The following is a 21,373-nucleotide window of genomic DNA, read 5'->3' as shown; positions in this document are numbered from 1 at the left end:
GGCTTTGGATCAGCGCGGTGCACCGGCCGCAGCACGCCGGCCACGGCGGCCATTGGAGGGTGAACCAATGGCAAAGGAAGACCTTTCTCTCTGTCTCTCTCTCACTGTCCACTCTGCCTGTCAAAAAAAAAAAAAAAAAAAAAAGAAAAAGAAAAAAAGAAAACAAATCATAAATGAACTGTGATTTTCAAATTTAGCATAATGAAAATGCAAGTTTCACAATAAAATATTTGAAACTAAAAGCAAATATAAGTTTTAATTTTTCTTCAGTTTTTATCATTGCACAGGAATTCTGTGGTCAGTCCACTGAGACTCAAGAAGCATACCTAGATGTTTAGTTCTGATTTTAGCTTCTAATACAGTTTAGAATATTCCTGTCAAGTTGCTTTAGTTTTTATGTAATTTGTAATTGCTTAGTTTTGAGTATTTCTATCTTCAAAAAATATTTATTGAATACTCTGGAGGATATAAAAATTAAGATACAACTTACTGTCTTCAGATCCTTCTTCCATTCATCTAAAGGTATTTAAAGCCACAAGGTCCCAACAGGTATGGGGAAGGTGGCAAAAGATAATTATGTTTTCATAGTAGGAAGCATGCTTATATTATGTAAGATGCAGTAAAGGACACAATGATAAGTAAAAGTTTGAGAGAGAATTTGGAGGGGAGATAAGGTAACTCAGGAGAGCAAATGCTTGCTAAACTCATGTTTTATGCTAGCAAAAGAAGCCAACTTCCTTTAAGAAGGGGTTGGAGACTTGAACAAAAATATAAACAATTTAGTATAACTGGTATGAGATATTCAATAGGGAGAAATTGATGAATGACAACATTGCAAAGAAATATTGTTACCCAGAGTTAATTTGTAGAAAATCTAATGGCCATAATTTATGGCATTTTCTTAATAAAGTTTCCATCATTAGAGAGTTGCAGTGAAAGTTCTAAAGGAAGATAACCCAGATTGGGAAGCTGTTAACTAGGGTTTGGCAGAAAACAAAGCTATATAGTACATGTTAAATATCCCTTAACTGAAATGCTGATTTTTTTTTTGGAAGGGGGTGGGTTTCAGTATATTTGCATATGTAAGTGAACTTCAAGAAGTTCATGAAAAAAGGAGAATTAAAAAATAAGTTAATTTTTGTACAAAAAATTTTTTAAATCTATGCATCAGACATGAATAAACTTCATGTATTATGAAAAAACTATTCATAGGTTTGGAAATTTTTTTGTTATCATCATAAGCTGTTCTTTTAATTCCATTTTTTCCACACATATTTTGATGTATTCTCATACATAATGAAGTATCTTGGGGTGGAAAACATCTTTATACACAAAATTTATTTGTTTTGTAAATACCTTATAAATATAGCCTGAAGGTAAATATACACATTTTTAGTGCACCTGTGTTGTGAGACCCATCACATGAGGAATTTTCTGCTTGTACCACCACATTAGTGCTCAAAAAATTTGGAATACTGGAGCATTTTGGATTTCAGCTTTTCAGAGTAGGTATGCTGAACCTGTATAGTAAAACCATAAATAGCGACAATTTGGAATTTGGGAGTGATAGAAAGGTTCTTTATATACTTTTTTTTTTTTTTTTTTTTTTTTTGGACAGGCAGAGTTAGACATTGAGAGAGAGATAGAAAGGTCTTCTTTTTTCCATTGGTTCACCCCCCAAGTGGCTGCTACGGCCAGCGCATTGGGCCGGCACGCTGCTCCGATCTGAAGCCAGGAGCCTGGTGCTTCCTCTTGGTCTCCTATGCGGGTGCAGGGCCCAGGGACCTGGGCCATCCTCCACTGCACTCCCGGGCCATAGCAAAGAGCTGGACTGGAAGAGGAGCAACCAGATCTTTATATACTTTTAAAGAACATGATTAAAGCTGTGCCTAGGGAAAGTAATTTGACAATGGTGAGAGGTGAGAGGTAGAATAAAATGGGGAGAACACCCCACTAGGAGATTTGAAAGGCTAGTAAAATACTCAAAAGTAAAAGCATTTCACTATTCATATTGATCTATCTTCCCACATTTGGTGTTTAATTACTAAATTTATTGAAGATAGCTGCTTTACTTCATTATTGTAACAAACTGTAGATTGCTGTGGTAAGTACTTTATTAGATACCTTTTGAAATAAGAAGGCTGCTGAGAAAAACCTAGAAATCTGTGGGTTATGAAGTGTTTAATATGACTGTAAATCACTTTTGATGATGGGTTAAATTTATAGGACAGAGCCTATGCTTTGGTAAGCAATGAAATTATTTTGAAAAGCAGTTTTATATGTTGGTTTTTAAAAATAATCTTCTGAAACTTCTACAGGCGCTTGGAGGCCTTGTAGTGGCTGCTGTTATTAAGTATGCGGATAATATTTTAAAAGGATTTGCAACATCTTTGTCTATAATATTATCAACACTGATATCCTATTTTTGGCTACAAGATTTTGTGCCAACCAGGTAAAATATTCTATTTCTTTAAATCTTCCAAAGTATATAGAAAGATAAGAAATTTTCCTAAGGTGATCTGGTGAATTTTGTCCTACTACAACTTTAGAAAAATTGTTGAAGTATAATTAAAAATCAATTTAACAGTCTTTTAAAAAACATCTCAAATGCTTAAAAAAAATCTTCCATGGGAAAGTTTTTTATATATATTTGGCTGGCTAGAATTTTTCCAATAGATCTGAATGTTTTCCCCCACCAAAGTGAAAAAGCAATATGAAGAAGTTAATCAAGGGATGGGCATTGTGGTGCAGAAGGTTAATCCACTGCTTGGGATGTGAGCATCTCATATTGGAGTACACTTTTTTTTTTTTTTTTTTTTTTAGATTTTTCTATTTATTTGTTGGTTCATTTCCCAAATGGTTGCAATAGCTGGGTCTAGGGCAAGCAGAGGCAGGAGTCAGAAGCTTTTCTTCTTGGTTTCCCAGGTGGATGCCATAGTCCCAAGCATGTGGATCATCATCCACTGCTTTCTCAGGTGCATTAGCTAGGAACTGAATCAGAAGTGGAACAGCCAGGATACTCATGTGACAGGCTGCCACTGCAAGTGGCAGTTTAACATGCTGTGCTACAACATGGGCCCCATAATGATATTTTTAAATGTAAGATTTACATAGCTAAAGCCAGGAGAGTAGATAACTTTCTTAAAGAATATGACTTATATAGAGAAGATGGCTCATAAGGAAACTCAAGTGGTAGCAGGAAGAGAGATTTGGAAAGGAATTACAAAAGGAATTTTAGGGGAGGCAGGAGAACCAAGACTATGCAGTATTACAGAGCCAAGGGAGGAGTTGGGTCAGGAAGAATTGAGTGTAATGAATACCCATTATAGGTGGTACTAAAGGGCCTATTAATTTTTTATAATTATTAATTTATTACCCCAGACTAATGGGATTATATTTTAATGATTTCAAGGATACCATTTTTTGGTTTTCCTAAAGTCTCCTTTCTCTTTCCCAAGGATCTTTTATCTGCATCCACTGTCTTGGTGATCTCTTTTCTCATTGCGTTAAATATCAAATATATGCTAACAATTCTGATCTAAAGATAAATTCCAAGCTAGTGTATCTAATTGCCTGTTTGACATTTTCACTCTAATGTCTACTAGATAAATCATTTCTGATCCCTGGCATGGTATCCCAATTTAGTAAAAGGCAGCACTTTCTTTTTTTTTTAGCTGCTTAGGTCAGAAATCCTCCTTGATTTACATAGGAATATGATTTAACCATAGCAATCCAAGGAAAAGCAGTGTGTGTTGATAAGTATATAGATTGGTTTATAAGAGGAAGCTAAAATGTATAGAAGTTCTTTATTTTCTTCTTTTTTTCCCCCAAAGAAACCTTTTCATTTAATGAGTACAAGTTTCATAAGTACAGTATTAGGAATATAATGATTCTTCCCACCATACCCACCCTCCCATGCCACTTCCTCCTCCCTCTCCTATTCCTAGTCCCATTCACCAATAAGAGTCATTTTCAATTAACTTTATACACAGAAGACCAACTCTATACTAACTAAAGATTTCAACAATTTGCACACAGACATGCACACATGCACACACACGCACACACAACTGTTTGAGAACACGTTTTACAGTTAATTCTCATAATACAACTCATTGAGGACAGAAGTTCTGCACGGGAAGTAAGTACACAGTGACTCCGGTTGTTAATTTAACAATTAACACTCTTATGTATGACATCAGTAATCACTAAGGCTCTTGACATGACTGCCAGGGCTATGAAAGCCTTTTGAATCCACAGTCTTCATCAGTATTTAGACAAGGTCCCAAGCAAAGTGGAAGTTCTCTCGTCCCTTCAGAGAAATGTGCATCCTTCTTTGCTGGCCACTTCTTTCCACTGGGATCTCTCTCACAGAGATTTTTCACATAGGACATTTTTTTGCCACAGAGTCTTGGCTTTCCATGCCTGAAATACTTTCATGGGCTTTTCAGCCAGATCAGAATGCCTTAAGGGCTGATTCTGAGGTCAGAGTGCTTATTAAAGCAATTGTCATTCTATGAGTCTGCTGTGTGGACTGCTTCCCATGTTGGAACATTCTCTTCTTTTTAATTCTGCCTATTATTATTATTACCAGACACTTGATCTTATTTATATGATCCCTTTAACACTTAATCCTATCTATTTGATCACTTGAACACTTAATATGGCCACTTTAACACCTAAGATGGTATTTTTACTACCCAGCTTAATGGGATTTGGGGTCCCATGGCAAGTTTTTAAACTGTACCCTTAGAAGTAAGTCTGTAGGAAAGTATGCAGAACTATACAGCTTTACAGTTACAAACGTCTGTCTTCCTCTCATTCTCACTCTTATTTTCTTACTAAGATCTATTTTCAATTGACTTTATACAAATATAATTAACTATGTTAAGTAAAGAATTCAACAAATGGTATGAAGAAGAGAAAAAAAATGTTCATTGACAGTCAAGACAAGGGCTCTTCAAGTCATTGCTTGAATGACTTGAAGATGTCATTGTCAAATGTCAATTTCACTTCTACAGATTTCCTTGTAGGTGCTTTATTAGTTATCACAAATCAGGGAGAACATACGGTATTTGTCCCTTTGAAACTAGCTTATTTGACTAAGTATGATGTTTTCCAGATTCATCCATTTTGTTGCAAATATCCAGATTTCTTTTTTTTTTTTTTTTTTACTGCTGTGTAGTGTTCCATAGAGTACATATCCCATAATTTCTTTATCCAGTCTCTGGTTGACTGACATTTGGATTGATTCCATGTGTTAGCTATTGTGAATTGAGCTGCAGTAAACATGGGGGTGCAAATAACTTTTATTTGCTGATTTCATTTCCCTTGAGTAAATTCCCAGAAGTGGGTTGGCTGGTCATATGGTAGGTCTATATTCAGATTTCTAAGATATCTCCAAGCTTTCTTCCATAGTGGTTTTACAAGTTTACATTCCCACCAACAGTAGATTAGGGTACCTTTTCCCTACATCCTCACCAGCATTTGTTTGTTGATTTCTGTATGAAAGCTATTCTAACTGCAGTGAGGTAAAACCTCATTGTGGTTTTGATTTGCATTGCCCTGACGGCTAGTGATCCTGAACATTTTTTCATGTGGCTATTGGCCATTTGGATTTCCTCTTTTGAAAAATGTTTGTTTAAGTCCTTTGCCCATTTCTTAACTGGCTTGTTTGTTTTGTTGTTGTGGAGTTTCTTGATCTCTATATATTCTGGTTATTAATCCTTTATCAGTTACATAGTTTGCAAATAATTTTTCCCATTCTGTCAATTCCCTCTTCACTTTCTTGAGTGTTTCTTTTGCAGTACAGAAGCTTCTCAATTTGATGTAATCCTATTTGTTAATTTTGGCTTTGACTGCCTCTGCCTCTGGAGTCTTTTCCAAGAATTCTTTGCCTGTGCCAATATCTTACAGGGTTTCCCCAATGTTCTCTAATAATTTTATGGTATCAGGTCATAGATTTAGGTCTTTAATCCATTTTGAATGGAGTCTTGTATAAGGTGTAAGGTAGGGGTCCTTCTTCATACTTCTGCATGTGGAAATCCAGTTTTCCCAGCACCATTTGTTGAAGAGATTGTCCTTGTTCCAGAGATTAGTTTTAGCACCTTGGTCAAATATAAGTTGGTTGTAGATGCTTGGATTGATTTCTGGCATTTCTATTCTGCTCCATTGATCTCTCCATGTGTTTATGTACCAGTACCAAGCTGTTTGGATTATAACTGCCTTTTAGTATGTCTTGAAATCTGGTATTGTGATGTCTCTGGCTTTGTGCTTTTTTTTTTTTTTTTTTTTTTTTTTTTTTTTTTTATGAGATTGCTTTAGCTATTCAGGCTCTCCTGTGTTTCCACATGAATTTCAGCATATTTTTTTCTGTATCTGAGAAAAATATCTTTGGTATTTTGGTTGGTATTGCATTGAATATGTTTATTACTTTCAGAAGAATGGACATTTTGATGATATTAATTCTTCAAATCCATGAACATGGAAGATTTTTCCATTTTTTTGCAGCTTCTTCTGTTTATTTCTTTAATATTTTGAAATTCTCATCATAGAGGTCTTTGACATCCTTGGTTAAATTTACTCCAAGGTATTTGATTTTTTTTTTTTTTTTTGTAGCTGTTGTGAATGGGATTGATTTTAGAAGCTCACTCTCAGCCTTGTCATTGTGTATACAAAGGCTATTGATTTTTCTGTATTGATTTTATATCCTGCTACTTTACCAAGCTCTTCTGAGTTCCAATAGTCTCCTGGTAGGTCTTTTGGATCCCCTATATATAGAATCATGTCACCTGCAAATAGTGATTTGTATCCCTTTGATCTCTTTTTCTTGCCTAATGGCTCTGGCTAAAACTTCCAGGATTATATTGAATAGCAATGGTGAGAGTGGGCATCCATATCTCAGTGGGAATGCTTCCAACTTTTCTCCATTCAATAGTATGCTGGCCGTAGGTTTGTCATAAATTGCCTTGATTGTGTTGAAGAATGTTCCTTCTATACCCAATTTGCTTAGAGTTTTTATCATGAAAGGGTGTTGTATTTTATCAAATGCTTTCTCTGTGTCTATTGAGATAATCATATGGTTTTTGTTCTTCAGATTGTTAATGTGATTTATCATATTGATTTATGAATGTTGAACCATCACTGCATACCAGGAGTAAATCCCACTTGGTCCGGATGAATGATCTTTCTGATATGTTGTTGGATCAAATTGGCTAGAATTTTGTTGAGGATTTTTTTTTAATCTATTTTCATCAGGGAAATTGGTCTGTAGTTCTCTATCTCCGTTGTGTCTTTTCTGGGTTTAGGAACTAAGGTGATGCTTGATTCATAGAAAGAATTTGGGAGGATTCCCTTCCTTTCAATTGTTTTCAATGACTTGAAAAGAATCAGAGTTAGTTCTTCATTAATGTATGGTAGAATTCAGCAGTGAGGCCACCCAGTCCTGGGCTTTTCTTTGTCGGAAGGGTCATATTACTGATTCAGTTTCTGTCTTGATAATGGGTCTGTTTAGGTTTTCTGTGTCTTCATGATGCAATTTAAGTAGGCTGTGTGTGTTCAGGAATCTGTCCATTTCTTCTAGGTTTCTCAGTTTGTTGGCATACAACTCTTTGTAGTAATTTCTGATTATTCTCTTTATTTCTGTGGTGTCTGCTGTTACATTTCCTTTTTCATCTCTAATTTTATTGATTTGGGTCTTCTCTTTTTGGTTAGTTGGGCCAGTGGTGTATCAATTTTGTTTATTTTTTCAAAAACCCAGCTCTTCGTTTTGCTTATCTTTTATACATATTTTTGTTTGTATCAATTTTGTTGATTTCTTCTTTAGTTTTAATTATTTCTTTTCTCCTACTAGTTTTGGGTTTGGTTTGCTCTTGTTTTTCTAGATCGTTGAGATGCATTGATAGCTCATCTGTTTGGTACTTTGCCAATTTCTTGATGTAGTCACCAGTTGCTTTAAACTTTCCTCTTAACACTGTTTTTGCTGTATACCTTACGTTTTGATATGTTGTATTGCCGTCTTCATCTGTTTCCTGAAACTTTTTGATTTCTCTTGATTTCTTCTATGACTCACAGTTCATTCAGGAGCTTTTGTTCAGTCTCCATGTGTTTGCATATATTCTAGAGATTCCTAAGTTGCTGGTTTCCAGCTTCATTCCATTGTGGTCTGAGAAAATGCATCTTTTGATTTCGAGTTTTTTTTTTTTTATTTGCTGAGACATGCTTTATGGCCTAGCATGTGGTCTATCCTAGAGAATGTTCCATGCACTGGTAAGAAGAATGTGTGTTCTGCAACTGTAGAATGAAAAGTTCTGTAGATATCCGTTAAGTCTGTTTGGTCTATAGTGTCGATTAAATCTGCTGTTTCCTTGATGATTTTCTTTCTGTTTGATCCTTTGCTGAAAGTAGGGTATTGAAGACCCCCATTACTATTGTATTGGAGTCTATGTCTCCCTTTAGATCGCTTAACATTTCTTTTAAATAGCCAGGTACCCTGTAATTAGGTGCATATACGTTTATAATAGTTACATCTTCCTGTTCAATTGATCCCTTAATCATTACATAGTGCCCTTCTTTGTCTCTCTGAACAATTCTTGTGTTAAAGTCTATTTTGTCTGATATTAAGATGGCTACCCTAGCTCATTTTTGGTTTCTGTTGGCATGGAATATCTCTTTCTATTCTTTCACTTTCAGTCTGCATGCATCTTTGTTGATGAGATGTGTTTCTTGGAGGCAGCAAATAGATGGGTTTGATTTTTAATCCATTCAGCCAGTCTGTGTCTTTTAACTGGAGAGTTGAGGCTATTTACATTGAAGGTGTCTATTGATAAGTAACAACTTTGCCCTGCCATTTTCCCAAAAATATTCCTATTTTTTACTTTGAATTTCCTTTGAACTTTTACTGAGAGATTCTCTTCCTTTACCTTTTGTCATAGTGATGACCATGTTTCTGTGTTTCTGTATAAGGCTGGACAAGTGGTGACAAATTCTTTCAATTTCTCTTTGTTATGGAAGGTCTTTATTTCACCTTCATTCATAAATGAGAGCTTTGCAATTTATAGTATTCTGGGTTTATAATCTGTAAACTTAGATTATATCTCGCCATTCTCTCCTAGCCTGCAAGGTTTCTGAAGAGAAGTTCACTGTGATTCTAATTAGAAGTCCTCTGAAAGTTATCTGGCGTTTCTCTCAGACACATTTTAGAATCTTTTCTTTATGTTTTACTGTGTTGAGTTTGATTACAGTGAGTCATGGTAAAGATCTTTTCTGGTCATGTCTATTAGGAGTTCTATGTACTTCCTGTACTTGACGTCCCTTTCTTTCTAAAAATTAGGGAAGTTTTCTATTATTATTTCAATAAATAGCCTTCTAATCCTTTCTCTCTTTCCACACCTTCAGGAACTCCTAGAACCCATATGTTGGGTCATTTGATAGTATCCTGTAGATTCCCAATAGTGTTTTTTAGTTTTCTAATTTCCTCTTCTTGTTTTTGGTTTGACTATATAATTTCCTGTGCTTTGTCTTCTAAGTCAGATATTCTTTTTTCTGCGTCCCTGATTCTTTTGTTAAGGCTTTCCACTGCATTTTTTATTTGTTCTATTGAATTCTTCATTTCATTTTGATTTCTCTTTAAGATCTCAATTTAGTGGGAGAAATTTTCTTTCAAGTCATATACAAATTTCAGTAGATCATACATTTGCTTCTGATTTCTTCTGTGTAATCAGTTTTTTAAAATCCATTTCTGGCATTTCTTCAATCTCATCATCTTCACTTTTTAGTGTTGAAGTGTTGTGTTCTTTTGGGGGCATCATGTTGCCTTCTTTATTCTTTTTTCTTGAATTCGTGCATTTGTTAAGATACTCTTGGTTTCTTCTTTGTTTTTTTGTTTGTTTGTTTTTACTGTGGTGGCTTTTATCTTTTTACTATTCCTCTGTAGATAAGTGGAGTGTCTGCTTTCAGTGAATATCTAGAAGCTTGTGGTGGGTGGGGCCAGGGAGCTCTCTTCAATTCTCTAGGGTAAAGGGTGTGTCTAAGGTGACACACGGAGGTTTGGCATGCTATATCTCCCCTTTTTTTTCTTAAATCAGAAGGGAGGTTTATTCTGCTCAGCTGAGCTCCTCTGAGGTGACGCACTCTGGTTTGGCATGGTAAATCGCCTCCTCTTTTTTTTTTTTTTTTTTTTCCTATCAGAGGGGAGGTTTGTTCTTGTCTGTTGGCATAGACTCAGCTGAGCTCCTATCCTCAAAGGAAATTAGTGCCTGGGCACTAGCCCCAGTGGGTATAATATTTGTCTGCATTGCCACAAGGACCATACAAAGGATCTGTATGGTCCTCAGTATAAGCTCAGATTCCTCAGCAATGTCTCTCACCAGGTAACCAGGGAGCCCTGATTGTGTAGAGCCTTCCACAGTAACTGCCCAAAGTCCCAGCCACACCGTGAGCCCTCCCACACAACCTCAGGTTTTTCACATTCCCAGCACACAAGCCTCCCACAGTCACAAGCACCCAGCCCCTTGTCTGTTCTCCCCACCAGACTCAGGAGTCTCCTTTGGGCTGATTGCTGGGCACAGACATTAGCTGGTGCAGCTGTTATGTATGTCCAAATGTGGCCCCCCTTTGTTTTTTCTCCTCTAATTTGGCAGGTACACTATCTCCCATGGGGCTCCAAGCCGGATTCCCTCTAGGCTCTTCCTGCAGCTTCATCGCCAGTAGCTTGGGCTTCTGCAGTCTGGTCTCACCTTACTCTCTAGTGCTGGTGTGGAGGCTCTGGGCTGCTGGGGTCCTGAGTTGTGCGTGTCCTTGCCCTCCATGTAGGTCTGCTGTGTCCCTCCAGTTTGCATAGGATTTCCTCTGCTATTTTCTCCCTAACTCTTCCCTGAGACTGCACTCTCCATATTTTTCAAACCGTCTTCTTCTAGACTAGATCAGCAAGCTCACTCCCTACTCCACTGTCTTAATCCAATCTGACTCTGTATTTTCTGAGTGAAACTCATTAACTTCTCCTTATCTTTCTCACATCATTCTAATCCAGAAATAATTCATGTCAACTCTTATTTTTATACCTCCAGAATCACCATTTCTTACAGCCTTCCCTGTTATTGTCCTGGTCTATACCACTCTCATTCTCACCTGGATTAGTAGTTTCCTAATTTGTCTCTTTCCCTCCTCTTTTGCCCTGCATCTGCAGTCTTCTGTATTTAGCAACCAGAATTATTCTTTTTCAGTATAAATCAGATACTTTGAATGCTATGCTCAGAAGCCTACCAACAGTGACAACAAAAGTTGTCATTGGTTAATGGCCTGGCTAATTTGCCCCTCAGCTACTCTTCTGTAGTTACCTGATACTTCCTTTCCTTTTCCCTTTCCCCTTTTACCTACCTCCGGCCCCTCGCCTTCCCTCCCCCGCTTCATCTTCCCTTCCCTCCCCTTCCCTCCTCTTCTCTCCTCTTTGCTCAACAGTAGCCTCTTTGCTATGGGCTCTGATTGTCTTTCCATCTTCCTTGAATACTGACCCCTTACATATTCATATGGCATGAATCCCTGAGATCTCAGCTCAAATGCCACTTTATCAACAGACTTCCCAAATGAAAGAACGTCCACTTCTGTGCTGTCTTCTTTTTTCACAAGACTTATCACCATCTGATAAATAAGCAGGGCTGGATCTTAGCACATAATAGCTACTCAGTATGTTTATTAAGTGAATGTTCAAGATTTAAAATTTTTAAAACTATGAAAATTCAATTATTGAGGGAAGTGAGATAAGATCACGGATAAAATTTGGCAGTACAAAAATATAGTTTTTCAGGGCCCAACGCCGTGGCTCACTTGGCTGATCCTCCTCCTGTGGCGCCGGCATCCCATATGAGCACCGGGTTCTAGTCCTGGTTGCTCCTCTTCCAGTCCAGCTCTCTGCTGTGGCCCAGGAGGGCAGTGGAGGATGGCCCACGTGCTTGGGCTCCTGCTTTTGGATCGGCGCAGTGCGCCAGCCCTGGCAGCCATTTTGGGGGTGAACCAACGGAAGAAAGACCTTTCTCTCTGTCTGTAACTCTACCTGTCAAATAAATAAATAAATAAATATTTAAAAAAAAAAGAAAAATATAGTATTTCTATATCAAAATTTATGCTTTTCATCCTTCACTAAAACTTGGACAACAGATAGGAATTTCTGTTGAAATCTGTACTTTTCAGAGACAAAAATTTGAAAGTATTTCTTTTTTCAGCTTCATGTTGAAATGAATCACTTAGACTAACCTAGCAGCGCTTTTATCATAAGGATCCTTTATTTCTTGTTCATTATATGATTTAATGTTATTTACAAATGTTTAGAATGTGTACATTACTAGGATATACTTTATTTTTTTTTTAATTTTTTTATTTATTTGAAAGAGTTATACACAGAAAGAAGGAGAGGCAGAGAGAGAGAGAGAGAGAGAGAGATATCTTCCGTTCACTGGTTTACTCCCCTGTTGGCCACAAGGACCGGAGCTGTGCCGATCCGGAGCCAGGAGCCAGGAGCTTCTTCCAGGTCTCTCATGCGAGTGCAGGGGCCCAAGGACTTGGGCCATCTTTCACTGCTTTCCTAGGCCATAGCAGAGAGCTGGATTGGAAGTGGAGCAGCCAGGACTCGAACCAGTGCCCATATGGGATGCCAGTGCTTCAGGCCAGGGCATTAACCTGCTGTGCCACAGCGCTGGGCCCCAGGTTTGCTTTTTATAACAAAAACAAACACAAAAATGTACATACAGTCTGTCAGGAAGAGACAGACATGTGAATAAATAATTTATAGCAGTATGATCAATGTATCAATGGAAATATAATATTGTTAGCTCAAATTCTTAAAATAATCATTAAATTGTGACAGCTTTTTTTCCCCCCTAACAAAAATATTCCATTCAAAGCCATCTAAGAAGTTCTGGCTTGAGAATCAGGCATTTGCTGACATTATTAGATATTCAAGTAGATCCTGTTAGACGTATCACAGAAGAGATTGCTGCAATGGGTAGAAAGTTGAGTCAGACAGCTTACTTGAGCTTAGATTTTCAGTCTACACAGTTCTAGAGTTTTGGAAAGCCAAGAAAAGTTCATATTGATTGCTGAAAAAATTATCCAGAAAGTTTATCCAAAGCCTAAATAATTATATAATATTTATGCTGTAATTTCTTCAAGATATATTATAGAAAGTTTTATGTTATCTTAATAATTTTTTGAAAGATTTATTTTTATTTGAAAGGCAGAGTGGCTGGTGCCGCGGCTCAATAGGCTAATCCTCCGCCTGCAGCGCCGGCACCCCAGGTTCTAGTCCCGGTCGGGGCACCAGATTCTGTCCTGGTCACTCCTCTTCCTGTCCAGCTTTCTGCTGTGGCCCAGGAGTGCAGTGGAAGATGGCCCAAGTGCTTGGGCCCTGCACCCGCATGGGAGACCTGGAGAAGCACCTGGCTCCTGGCTTCGGATCAGCGTGGTGTGCCGGCCACAGTTCGCCACTGCAGCGGCCATTGGAGGGTGAACCAACAGTAAAGGAAGACCTTTCTCTCTGTCTCTCTCTCTCTCTCACTGTCCACTCTGCCTGTCAAAAAAAAAAAAGAAAGAAAGAAAGAAAGAAAGAAAGAAAGAAAGAAAGAAAGAAAGAAAGAAAGAAAGAAAGAAAGAAAGGCAGAGTAACAAAGAGGGAGAGACATAGAGAAAGATGACTTCTACTTGTTGGTTCACTTCTCGAATGATTGTGATGGTCAGGGCTGGGCCAGGATGAAACCAGGAGCCAGAAACTCCATCCAGGTGTCCTACATGGGTGGCAGAGGTCTAAGTGCTCAGGTCATCTTCTGGTTCTTTTTCAGGCACGTTAGCAGGGAGCTGGATTGGAAGCTGAGCAACCAGGACTGGACTGGGATCCAGTGTCATATCTAGTGTTGTAGGCAGCATTTTACCCTGCTGTAGCACAACACCAGTCCTGTTATTTTAATTTCATATACATAACTGAATCTAAGTCTTTGGAAAAGTTACCCATTTGCACCAAGTACAACAATAAACAAAGAGCACTTTGTTGAGCAGTGGAACAGACAGATAAATAATGAGTTGTTTAGGGATTCGCATTGTGACACAGTGGTTTAAGCCACTGTTTACAATGCAGGCATCCCATGTCAGGGTGCCAGTTTGAGTCCTGGATACTCTGCTTCTGACCCAGATCTGTGTCCTGGCTGTTCCACTTCCAATCCAGCTCCCTGCTCATGTGCCTGGGAAAGCAGCAGAAGATGACCCAAGTACTTGGGTCACTGCCATCTACATGGGAGACCAGGAAAGAATTTCAAGCTCCTGGCTTTGGCATAGCCCAGTCCTGGCTGTTGCTGCCATTTGGGGAATAAAATGGATAGAAGATCCTCTTTTCTCTCTGTCTCTCCCTCTCTTTGTCCCTCTAACTTTCAAATAAATCTCTGAGAAAAAAATTTTTGTTAATAATAGTCTTCTAATAGCATAACCGTCTACAGGGCTAGAGTCTTTGAGAGATTAAACTTGAATTGTTAGGAAAGATTTCTTTGGGACAAAGGAAATTACAGACTGAGAGGATAGATCTATGAAGACACTGTCATGAAAGAGCACAATATGTTTGTTGAGTTGAGTGGCTGAATTATAGATTAGTGTGGAGTGAAATAGGGAGTATATGATTGTAGAGACCAGATCATGAAAGGCATTTGATCTCATGGTGAGGATTAATGATCTCTTTTCTTTACAGAACATTCTTTTTTTTTAAAAAAAAAAAAGTATTTATTTATTTGAAAGTCAGAGTTACACAGAGAGAGAGGATAGGTGGAGAAAGAGAGAGGGAGAGGGAAAGTGGGGGAGAGAGAGAGAGAGAGAGAGAGAGAGAGAGAGAGAGGGAGAGAGGGAGGGGTCGGTCTTCCATCCGATGGTTCACTCCCCAGTTGGCTGCAATGGCCAGAGCTGTGTCAATCTGAAGCCAGGAGCCAGGAGCTTCTTCCAGGTCTCCCACGCGGGTGCAGGAGCCCAAGGACTTGGGCCATCTTCTGCTTTTCCAGGCCATAGCAGAGAGCTGGATCGGAAGAGGAGCAGCTGGGACTAGAACCAGCGCCCATATGGGATGCCGGCACTTCAGGCCAGGGTGTTAACCTGCTGCACCACAACACTGGCCCCTACAGAACATTTTTTAAAATGAGGATGATTTTGTTTTGTTAATAGGAAGATTTGTTTATTGATTGATTTAATAGGGAGCATCAGAGAAAGACAGGGAGGGAGAGAGATTTTCCATAAACTAGGCTCCCCAAATGGTTGCAGTTGGCCGAAGTTGGGAGCCCAGAACTCTATCTGGGTCTCCCACAAGGCTGGCAGGGGCCTGAGCCCTTGAGGTATCTTCTGCTGCTCTCCCAGGTGCATTAGCAGGAATCTGGATCACAAGCAGAGTAGCTGGATACTGAGTGCTCTGATACGGGATGCCAGCATCACCAGAGGTGCCTTAACGTGCTCCACCATAACACCCAGCTCCTAATAGAAACTTTAAAGTCAAGACTAATTCGTGTCTCTATAACAACATTTTTCAAAATGTACACATTAAAAATTAAGGTTAGTGGGGCTGGCTCTGTGGTGCAGCAGGTAAAGCTGCCACCTGCAGTGCCACCATCCCATATGGACGCTGGTTTGAGTCCCGGCTACTCTACTTCCGATGCAGCTCTCTGCTTTGACCTGGGAAAGCAGTAGAAGATGGCCCAAGTCATGTGGGAGACCTGGAAGAAGCTCCAGGCTCCTGGCTTTGGATTGGCACATTTCCAGCTGTTGCAGCCAATTAGGAATCAAACCAGCGGATGAAAGACCTCTCTGTCTCTCTGTCTCACTCTCTGTCTCCCCCCCGCCCCACCTCTCCTCTCTCTGTAACTCTGACTTCCAAATAAATAAATAAATAAATCTTTAAAAAAAAGCTTAAAAATAACTAAGGTTAATAATCTAATTTATGCCCAGTTTATGTTCATTTTCAGTTTTATAGTAAGGTAGATTCTATCTATAAATAGAATAAGAGGAAACAGAGAACTCCCTGCATTTAATATGATTTCTTTTTGTAAAGCAGCCTATAAAAATTAGTCTTGAATTTTACTTTTTACTTTGGATTTAAAATTAAAGTTTACCTTGATTTGATAATGGAAGGATGTAGTTTTCCTTTTATATTTTCAAATATGTAAAGAGAGTCCTTTTATTATTGAATATATTGTGTGCAAAATGCATATTAAAGTGAAATATAACATTTAACACATTTTTGTCTTGGGACACACTAAATGTAGTACAGTGGGTGAAAGTACAGACTCTAAGGTCAGACATACCTGAATTTGAATCCTGTCAACTTTAGGCAGTTACTTAAACTGTTTAAACCTGTTTCCTCATTATGAAAAAAATGAAGGTAATACTAGCACTTCTTCATAGGGTTGTTGTGAGAACTAAATGAGATAATATATGTAAAGTACTTAGCTGAATACCTATAGTGTAGTAAGCAATATTTGTTAGCCATTTGAACTGGATCATTGTTTCACCAAATTATACTTGTTTTTATAGTAAAGAAATAGAAGCAATTGTTATGCTTTTAATCTGACTTTATCTTTTTCATTTTTCCTTCATCTAATATAGTGTCTTTTTCCTTGGAGCCATCCTTGTAATAACAGCTACTTTCTTATATGGTTATGATCCCAAGCCTGCAGGAAATCTCACTAAAGCATAGCCAAAAACTGTCTTTAACTGGTTTTTCAAGATGGTGCACTAGAAATCTCGACATTAATCTTGCACGGAGGACTTCTACAGATTCTGAAGATATCATCATGCTAAATCTGATCAGATTTTTTTAAATGGTTTGAGAATACACAGGTTTAAAGATAAAATGTGTGTACTGTATATGTAACAAAATCTATTACATCTAGAAATCAAAACTTGAAAGTTATTCCAGGGATTAAAATGAAAAGAAATATGGGAGGAAACTTGAAATCTGAGTTTAGAAAGATTTTACCTTTTTGATTGCTGCAGAAATGTCCTATGCACTCTTTGCAAGAGCACACAAATGTCCTAAATCAATTTTTACAAACTCTATTTAATCTTACTAAATTTTTTAATCTTGTTGTTTCTGTACAGATCTATAAAATCACATGGAATATTTAAAGTTTGAAAATTCTAATTACCTATAATGCTGTGAAAAAATGGAAGTCTGATTTGAAGAAAATATTTCACATATCTGAGATTTTTATATTTATACAAAATGTTACTAAACAAGGATTACTAAATGTTACTTGTTGAACTACATAAGAATTGATTAAGTCACATTCTAGGTCTGATTTGTTAGAGAATCAAATTCATATTTAGCATAGAAATATATCTGTTTCTCCATATATACATCTTTAGACCATTTAGTACTTAGAGACAGCTGAAAGTAATCTGGTTGCTGTTGTGGTAGTAACCATTGACTTTTATGCTAATGGAGTTTCCCCTTCTTCCATTTCTTTTCTGTAAGTCAGGTGAATCCTTAATATTGGTTTAAATTCAATTCATTTGTATTAATTGCTATTAAAGTTTTAATTTAAAGGGATTAAATATTCATTTAGTAATTTAACATAAAGTTATTGTCTAATATCTCCATTTGGAGAATTTTGAATTATCAAGCATATACTGTATACCATTAGAAAGTTTTTACAAGAATATCTTTTTTTTATTTAGTTTTCTTTTTTTTTTTTTATTTTTGACAGGCAGAGTGGACAGTGAGAGAGAGAGACAGAGAGAAAGGTCTTCCTTTTTGCCGTTCGTTCACCCTCCAATGGCCGCTGTGGCCAGCGCACTGCAGTCGGCGCACCGTGCTGATCCGAAGGCAGGAGCCAGGTGCTTCTCCTGGTCTCCCATGGAGTGCAGGGCCCAAGGACTTGGGCCATCCACCACTGCACTCCCTGGCCACAGCAGAGAGCTGACCTGGAAGAGGGGCAACCGGGACAGAATCCGGCGCCCTGACCAGGACTAGAACCCGGTGTGCCGGCGCCGCAAGGCAGAGGATTAGCCTATTGAGCCACGGCACCGGCCTACAAGAATATCTTATTCATTGCTCTGTCAAAACTCTCTTTAATCTACAATTGTTGATAAAGCAACCAAATGAATAGTAGTACACATGTCAGTAGACATAGACCATAATGACTTTTCTTAGAAACATTTCCAATTGCTGTATTAGATTATTTTACATGACTCTATGACTTTAAATCTAAAGCTGCTCAGAAGTTTTAGACCTCTGATAGAACCATTTGACCCCGGTAATACTCTGAATACATGACTGAGAGAGGTACCTGACTCCTGAGTTTCCTTTCTGTGTCCCCACAAGAGCTGCTGGGAAGGCGCCACCATTTTGCTTTAAAATAGTGGATTTTTTTTTCTTTTTAACACTGGAGTTGAGGATGCAAATAACGTGAGTTATTTAATAAATTTACACAAGGGGAGAGAATATAAATCAATAAATTGGTGAGCAAAAATGCTTTCTGAAATTGGAATATGGGTTTAATTTAATTATTGACTGTAGACAGAATTACCTGTTGAGTATATGAAGTATTTTAGTTTATTTTTTCATTCATGCTGTATATATGTTTAAAAATCTGTTTTAATAGATGTAAAAGCTATAATAAAATAAATATTTTTATATAGTTCTAGTTGCTTTTGTTAACTAGAATTTGGCTCAAAAGTACTATGTTAGGAACTGTCATGTTCTCCTGCTTGGTTGGACTGGCAGCAATACTTTGTAAATGCCAGTAGTCACTACAGGTTACAGACATAATCAATTCCATCCAAACTTTAAAAGTGCTTAATATTTCAAAATATTTACAAGTAATTTGCTAGTATTAACAAAATGGTAAGCATATTTTTGAATGTCAAACAAGATTTTCAGTTACTGCCTTCCAGGATATTTTTAAAATAACTTTTTCATTCTTTCAGCATGATGATTTGAGGCCATGATAATATGTATGATAATAGACATATACCCTATTACCTGTTACTAAGTGAAATCTAAATTTGTAAATTCATAGAATTTAGGACTGAATATGTTCAGCTTATATTGAAATTTTTTGTGTACTTATGTTTTACATCAAGTGTACACTTGCAGTTGTTAATTCAGGTTTAATTTGCTTCTATTTTAACACTTCAAAAATTATTCAAGTAAACTATTGGATATTAAACATGTTAGTTACAGTAATAATACATTTTCAGGCATCTAGAATAACACGATTTTCAAGATTCTCCACAAAGATTATAATAATGTAATTGAATTGTGGATATGGGCAAAAACCAAATAGTCTGAAGTATATTTTCAAAGCAAAACTTTATTAGAAAGCATAATTTATATTGTGCTTTTCTAGTAGGTTTGAAATGTTTATTATTAGAGATTGGGCTATGTAGTTTTTAATTTTTAATTCATAAAGAAATATTTGAGAATGTAGACCTTTATATCATGTCATGTATACAGATAATGTCCTGATGTTTTGATGACTTTTAAAGGCCTTATTGTATCAACCTTGTATAATGTTGTCTCCTTGATTATTTAAATTCCTTGATTCTTTTAAGTTTGTTATTTATCAACGACTTTGTTCAATGTGAAGATGTGTTAATTTGTGGGAGAAGAGTGCCAATTGATAGTTCTATTAAAAATTAAGGGTACAATATTTGGAAAGAAAAGTAGATACAGTAACACAGTGATGTTATCAATTATTCTATAATTGATTTTAGAGAGGTTATAAGCTTCTGTTAAGTTGAAATATGTAGTTTAGAGATATAAAATTTAAATGTTTACATCATTTTATGTTGAATGTCACAGAATTTCATGGAATGAAAGAGTTTGATATTTAAAGTCTAAGAAACCGATCTTGAGCTTCATACACTTAGTTTCATGCTGTATTCTCTAACATCAAATTATTGGACTTTTAAAATGTCATTGCATAGTCATTCAACTGAATTAATTTTTTTAAAAAAGAAAAACAGGGTTTAGCATCACTCATTTACACATTTACTGTTAAATATGTAAGTATTATGGATGTATGCTTTATATAAGAAAATATTAAAAAGTTATTTATTATATATTGAAAGTCATCTTAAGACTCTCCAGGATATTTAAAGTAGTTATAGGACCAAGGAAAAAGCATGTTTTTCAAAATCTGGTCCTGTGTGCCTTGCTTTACCAAATAACTGACTTTTCTGGAGAATATTTCTGTAATTTACAACTGTAGACATATGGACAAAATTAAGATATTTTAAGTATAACTATAATTTAATTTTTTGTTGTTTCAACATTTGTTCTTCAAATCCTTTATCTAACAAAATAGGTATTTTATAAAATATATATTAGTGAACAGTACCTTATTTAATTAATATGGCACCATTGCTCACTCATTGAGTTTTTTGAAACTTACACAATTGTATATAATTGTCATTTTGTTGTTTCATTCACTATTACAAGATATAATTTACTATGATTTTGAAAATATTTTAGAAATTATTTGGATCATGAATTTGTCTACGTCTAGTCCATTTTAGAAAAATTCTTTTGGGTTTGGGAATGTGATTTGTATATTTATAGGTTTTTATGGACATAATTCAAAGGAATATGTAAACTGATTGTTAAATGGATTTTTAATTGATAAATTTATCATCATTTTGGTATCCATTATTACCTATTTAATAGATTTATTGAAATAGATTATTTTTGTAAAATATATAAATGTTTTCCTTGTTTCCAAATTTACTTGTGTCTAGAACTTAACTCATGAATAGTCTGCTGTCTTTATATATAAAAAAATGATCATTGATCTTTTCCCTACCTCTCCAGTTACCTTTATCACATGTGATCTTCCTTTTCTTAAACCACCTATGCTTTTAGGAAAGACTGGATTTTATTTAAATCAGTTAAAGTTTCTCTACCTGTATGATGGTAATGGTCTAAAAGTTGTTTTTAAATAAAATATCTCTTTGTTAATCTCAAGGTTAAGTAATTATAATAATTTGGTTTATATTTTAATGATTTGATTATAATTGCTTCTATTATGACTATGTTCAGTGCAGAGAGATCAAATGTGATAAATACAAGATTTTTCTAATTTCTATTAAGGAAGTAACCTTACACAAAATGCCTTGTTTTTGAAAGATCACTGAAATAAGAATATCAGCATTTTGAAAAATACTTTTGATAATTTCTCATGGAATGCACTGACTGAAAATCTCTAATGTTATTTTTTTGTATTAGAGAACTTTTGTATTAGAGTACTTCACAGTACTCAAATCCCAATGCTGTGCAAATATATGTTACATTCTAAATTTTACAGATATTGCTACATTTCACCAGAGATAGTGAGCAGTATTGGTAATCAAACTGTTC

At 36.4% G+C, this 21,373-nt stretch overlaps 1 protein-coding gene across 3 annotated transcripts in view; it reads left to right on the top strand.

Moving 5' to 3' along the window:
* Nucleotides 1-20,980, top strand: part of SLC35A3 (solute carrier family 35 member A3) — a 73,131-nt gene extending 52,151 nt beyond the window's left edge. For all 3 annotated transcript variants that reach the window (XM_008264828.4, XM_002715839.5, XM_070077990.1), the window contains 2 exons: nucleotides 2,319-2,452; nucleotides 16,618-20,980. In XM_008264828.4, the coding sequence (XP_008263050.1) occupies nucleotides 2,319-2,452; nucleotides 16,618-16,708 (225 nt within the window). In that variant the 3' untranslated portion in view covers nucleotides 16,709-20,980. The remainder of the gene's footprint in view (nucleotides 1-2,318; nucleotides 2,453-16,617) is intronic.
* The last annotated feature ends 393 nt before the right edge of the window (nucleotides 20,981-21,373 follow it).

Source organism: Oryctolagus cuniculus, chromosome 7 (assembly GCF_964237555.1).
Source record: "Oryctolagus cuniculus chromosome 7, mOryCun1.1, whole genome shotgun sequence".
NCBI classification, from domain to species: Eukaryota; Metazoa; Chordata; class Mammalia; order Lagomorpha; family Leporidae; genus Oryctolagus; species Oryctolagus cuniculus.
The sequence above is the reverse complement of the archived record's forward strand: the minus strand, read 5'-3'. Positions and strand labels throughout refer to the sequence as shown.